Genomic DNA, 4,825 nt, shown 5'->3' with positions numbered 1-4,825 from the left:
TTTAATCCCATCCAAATAAAGTGACTGACTAATCAGCTTCTTTTACAAAGACTCTGGTCCAAAGACTATAACTTCTGTTTTGTCTGAATTCAGGAGCAGAAAGAGTCATCCAGATTTTTTAGTCTACAGACATGCCTGTAATCTATGTAATGGGTTAGCTTCATCTGGATTTATAGACAGATATAGCCGAGTATCATCAGCATAACAGTGGAAATTAATCCCATGCTGTCTAATAATTCTACCAACTGGTGGCATATATACTGTATAGTGAAGAGAATTGACCCTAGCACCTCCCTAAATGAGGAAGATTTAGAGAAGTTTAAGAAGGTTTCTTAAGCCAAAGTTTAATTGCATCTGCTTAAAAACAGGGATACGTTAATCATATTTGAAATTGAGGAGGAAATCGGAGGGAATCAATCTTATTTATAAATAATCCTATAAAATAACTTGATCATTCAAGCTAAACATTCACAAATGTTGTTTCTTTAAGTATAAACCTAATATGACCCACAGGTTGAATGAGTTACAGCCTGTCGCAATTTTACATTTTATACATCTTTAAAGTATTAATTTGGTTGTTAATTAACTGTTTAATAAATAAAAAAAAAGGATTTGAGCTGCACTGAGAAGATTTTAATTGGAGGAGGCCATTATACCAGGTGAAACCACACTGGGATAAACTCAGCAGCTCAAACTTGCACGAAGAAATGTTCAAATGGTGAAGTAAAGATTCTCTGGTAGGTCTTGGTGTTTAATTACATTTATTACAGGAGGAAAAACATTGGATAGCACAGAGATAACTCATTATTAACCATGTTTCACTTAAGTCCTTGTTGTTTCAAAAGGTTTCTGCTTCACCATCTAAAGAAAATACTGTAAAAAAAGAAAAATCAAAAGAATCCGTCTCGTCTTCAAAACTAAAGACGACACGATACTGAATGAAAACAAACAGGCTCAAGCCCCAAAGGTTTGCGTCATACAGCAAACAGTGAGGCCTGCTTTTAACATAGGATACAAGGAGGAAGATTTAATTACAATCAATAAAATATTTCAATGTGTTAATTCAGATTAAAAGCTAAATACAAAAAAAATGTATACACAGCAATTTCATTTAGAAACAAAGTCTTCATGCAAAAATACAAAACTATCCACCGTTTAGCCCCCCTGGTCGGGACCAACAGCGTCTGACCTGGATAAGGAATCCTTTATACAAGTATTAATAAAATAAAAACAAATCCGTAGAAGGTTTAAGGGCGGCGGTCGTATTCACTGATCTTGGTCTTGATGTGCGACAGTTTGGATTTCAGATATTTACACCTCCTCTTCTTCACCTGGTAATCTGGGGACTGAAAAGAGAAGAACACAGTTTAAATATTAATTGAATGTCGATCGGCATGTTTGAGACAAAACCAAGTTATAAACTGAAACATAGCTTCAAATAGCTACTTCTACTCTTATTCAATACTCTTTAAAGGAGTTTTCGTCTATTTGCAACCTCACTGTTGGTATTATTTTTTAAATGATTTTCAAACTGACTTTTCTAGGCTCTTATTTTCTTCCACTGAATGAACAGATTTGGAAAGATGGACTGGGTGGAGTGAAGGAGACCAGTTAAAGACGCAAAATTGTAGAAATTAAGCAAACTGTAGTATTTAACAAAGTTATTTACAGATTCAGAGGAGATTTCTGCTTTATATATAATCAGGGTTTGTCTTACCTTCTTGAAGTTTTTAAGTTGTGTGTATTCATTCAGGGCATCCTGAAATTAGACAGAGTCGTCATCAGTCCCACAATGTAGAAACATATTATATAAGGCTGACTCAACTTTGTGCTAAAACAAAGCAGCCAACAGTTTCAGTACTACTGTGCCTTCTTGTTATTAATGCAGTTTTGAAATTATTAGCAGAAATATGTTCAAAAAACACATCAGTCTTTGCATTAACCTCCATTATCAGCATATGGAATCACCGACATCATAGAAAGTCATGAGTGTAAAACAGAAAACAGCGAGGTCCAGATCTGGTGAGGTTTGTTCATCACATTCAAAGCATCTTTTGAAAACATGAAGCTTTAAATTAATTTTTATTAAATCCAGATTTCATTCTTTAAAATGTTTATGTATTGGTCTGATGCAGGAGTCTGCAGCTCCCAGTTCCTGAACAACAAGGGGCTCTTTGGAGCAAACATACCAGTATGTTTAATTAACTCTTATGGTGTGTCTCAAGCCAAACTATGTTATTTTTATTAAATATTTTATATGCCATGATGCATTTAGATTGTGCTCTGATATTTGTGGTTTTATGGTTGGTAATGTAGCTTAGAGGTGCCCAATGATTAGCCATCCCTAGGAGGTGATTGGTTGTTTTCATATGCATGCAGGTAAGTCCCCTTCCAGAACAAGCGGTTCCCTTCCAGACCAGAAGATGGCAGCAGTGATACCATCAAGGGGAATGTCCCTACCAATTCAGCATATTACCGGTAATCGTCAGTATTTTTATCATTAATTGAGAAAAGTACAGTAATTACTCATGAAAATATGCAAACATTGAAATATGACAAATAGAAAATTATGATCTTTTTAGAACTAATTTTGTCTTCCCATTTTTTGTGAAGCCCTTGCTAATAAATCTAGATACATATTCTTCAATTTATGGTGTCTAAATTAACTTTCTAACTAACTCCTTTGTCATCCTACAGAATATTAATATTAAATGGGTTAAGCAGTGATTCTGAATGTAAATAAAAACTCAGGTATGATAAGTGTAGATTGGTCTTGAACTGGTTTGGGTGCCTATTAGTTTTTGGCCACCCTGCAGGGCCTATTGGTCCCTGCCTGGTCACCCCATGAACCCCACTCTGCCAGTGTTACGGCTGCCTCTGTTGGTCAAGGCTCTATTTGAAAAGTGATTTTACCTTAAAATAGTGGTTATTGAAGTGACAACTAGCAGAACAAAGGCTCTAAGTAAATGTTGCTCAGAATAATAAATAACCAACTAAAGAAAAGTAATAGTCCAAAAGCAGTTTTTGTTTATTTTTAGTTGGTTTCCTGGAATAATTTTACAGAATTTTTAAAAACAATTTAAGGCTGAAATTTATCAAATATATACGGAAGAGGAAATGTAAAAAGTTAAAGGATTTTTTATGGTATTTGAGTTTAATATAAGCTGCACAGTGAAGTAGTGGGGAGCACTGTTGCCTTGCAGCAAGAAGGTTCCAGGTTAGATTCCCGGCCTGGGTCTTTCTGCATGGGAGAGTACCCATGTTTATATGGGTTCTCTCCGGGTACTCCGGCTTCCTCCCACAGTCCAAAAACATGACTGTTAAGTTAATTGGCTTCTCCTAATTATCCATAAGCTTAAAGTCAAAATTCTTACATTAAATTTTTAATTATTCCAGGACATTAAAGTCAGAATTCTAACTTTTTTCCCCATATTAAATTAATATGAAATAAAAACAATTGTTAACTTCTTTTTTTTTTCTTCAAGTGGCCCCAATCCTCTTTTCTGAAGATTATATGCCGTCGTTTTAAAAACAAGTTCATGCACCTCAGTGAATAAGTTTATTTGAATTGAGTTTAGGGCAGACAAGGTGTTTTGAACGGCAAAAGCTGCAGACTTTTGCTTTAGATGTGAACCTCTAATCTGAAATGTATTTACTAGCAGTAAACAAAATATCAACAGAATTTAGAGAAATCAAGTATTGAAAACTTCAGAATTTCTGTAATTAACCTGTTTTACAGATTTAATTTATAAAAACAAACACATTTTTCAACAAGACTAATCTTTTGAAAAAGTCTGGATTTACAGTTTTTATGACTATATTGTTTAATAATCACAAGAAGACCAAGTTGGCATAAAAAGGGTCCCCTCTCACCAGGTACTTGGGGCTCCCCTCGGGGTGTCTGTCCAGGTCTCCTTGCAGGTCGGCCAGATCCTGGTTTATGCCTTCCAGCTCAGCTTGGAGGCCCTTGTACTCAACATGGTCCCGGTCAAACTCCTTTTTGTAGCTTAGACGCTCGTGTTCATCCATAATGGCTGGAAACAGACTGTAAATCACAGAAAAGTCAGCTTTGAAGAGTTTTACATGATTTCTAAAGAAATAATCTGTCAATTGCAGACTGTTGGACTGATTTACTTAAGCCAAGCAACAGGATGTCCTTACAGCTAGTTTACAAGAAAGTTTTTAGCCTAGTTTTTAGGTTTTGGTGAAAAAGATGGTAATAGATTTTCTGACGTTCTTGTTTTCGAAGTTCAGAAGTAGCCAATTCTCTGTTTTTTGCAGCCAAAGCGAAGTCATTAGCTAGGTGGATTAAAGGCCACAGTATACAGAGTCCTGGTAACTGAAGCTGCAGGAGAACAGCTGCCCTTTTATCTCAGCCTGCTACCTGGAAGTCCCACAGAGGGCTGCTGGGCCATCACCCAAGATATCAGTGATGTTGGTGCAAATAAAAAAAAAGAAAAGAGAGATAAATAATGCCTGGAGAGGACTGACATGTTTAAGAGTTCCTCTAAAGTAAAGGTTTCCACAGAGTAGGGGGCAGTGAGCAGAATAAAGGCACAAAAATGATAATAAACCGGTGTTAAAATACACATCAGAGAGAACATAAGGTTATATAACTCCCATCATATTCCAAAGATCTCACAAGTTTTAGCTTCTTCCAGAATGTGGGATCAGTTGAAGTTTTGATAACACTCACAAAATTGTGATTACCTCATTACACAGTGAGAAATTTCTTATGCTCTTGTCACACCTTAACGATTTAGACCAGCGTAGGCCTGACGTATAAAACAATCTGATACGAAAGGTATGCTAGCGTTTTGTCAGA

At 35.9% G+C, this 4,825-nt stretch overlaps 1 protein-coding gene across 2 annotated transcripts in view; it reads right to left on the bottom strand.

Annotated features, from left to right (window-relative positions):
- Positions 1-740: 740 nt before the first annotated feature.
- The window catches only part of ocln (occludin), a 17,401-nt gene continuing 13,316 nt past the window's right edge, over positions 741-4,825 (bottom strand). For both annotated transcript variants that reach the window (XM_015388872.1, XM_015388871.1), the window contains exons 7-9: positions 3,874-4,045; positions 1,718-1,759; positions 741-1,346 (exon numbers count right to left, since the gene is read on the bottom strand). In XM_015388872.1, the coding sequence (XP_015244358.1) occupies positions 1,248-1,346; positions 1,718-1,759; positions 3,874-4,045 (313 nt within the window). In that variant the 3' untranslated portion in view covers positions 741-1,247. The remainder of the gene's footprint in view (positions 1,347-1,717; positions 1,760-3,873; positions 4,046-4,825) is intronic.

Source organism: Cyprinodon variegatus, unplaced genomic scaffold, assembly GCF_000732505.1.
Source record: "Cyprinodon variegatus isolate N-32 unplaced genomic scaffold, C_variegatus-1.0 Scaffold440, whole genome shotgun sequence".
Taxonomy (NCBI): domain Eukaryota; kingdom Metazoa; phylum Chordata; class Actinopteri; order Cyprinodontiformes; family Cyprinodontidae; genus Cyprinodon; species Cyprinodon variegatus.
This window is presented reverse-complemented; position numbering and strand designations above follow the sequence as displayed.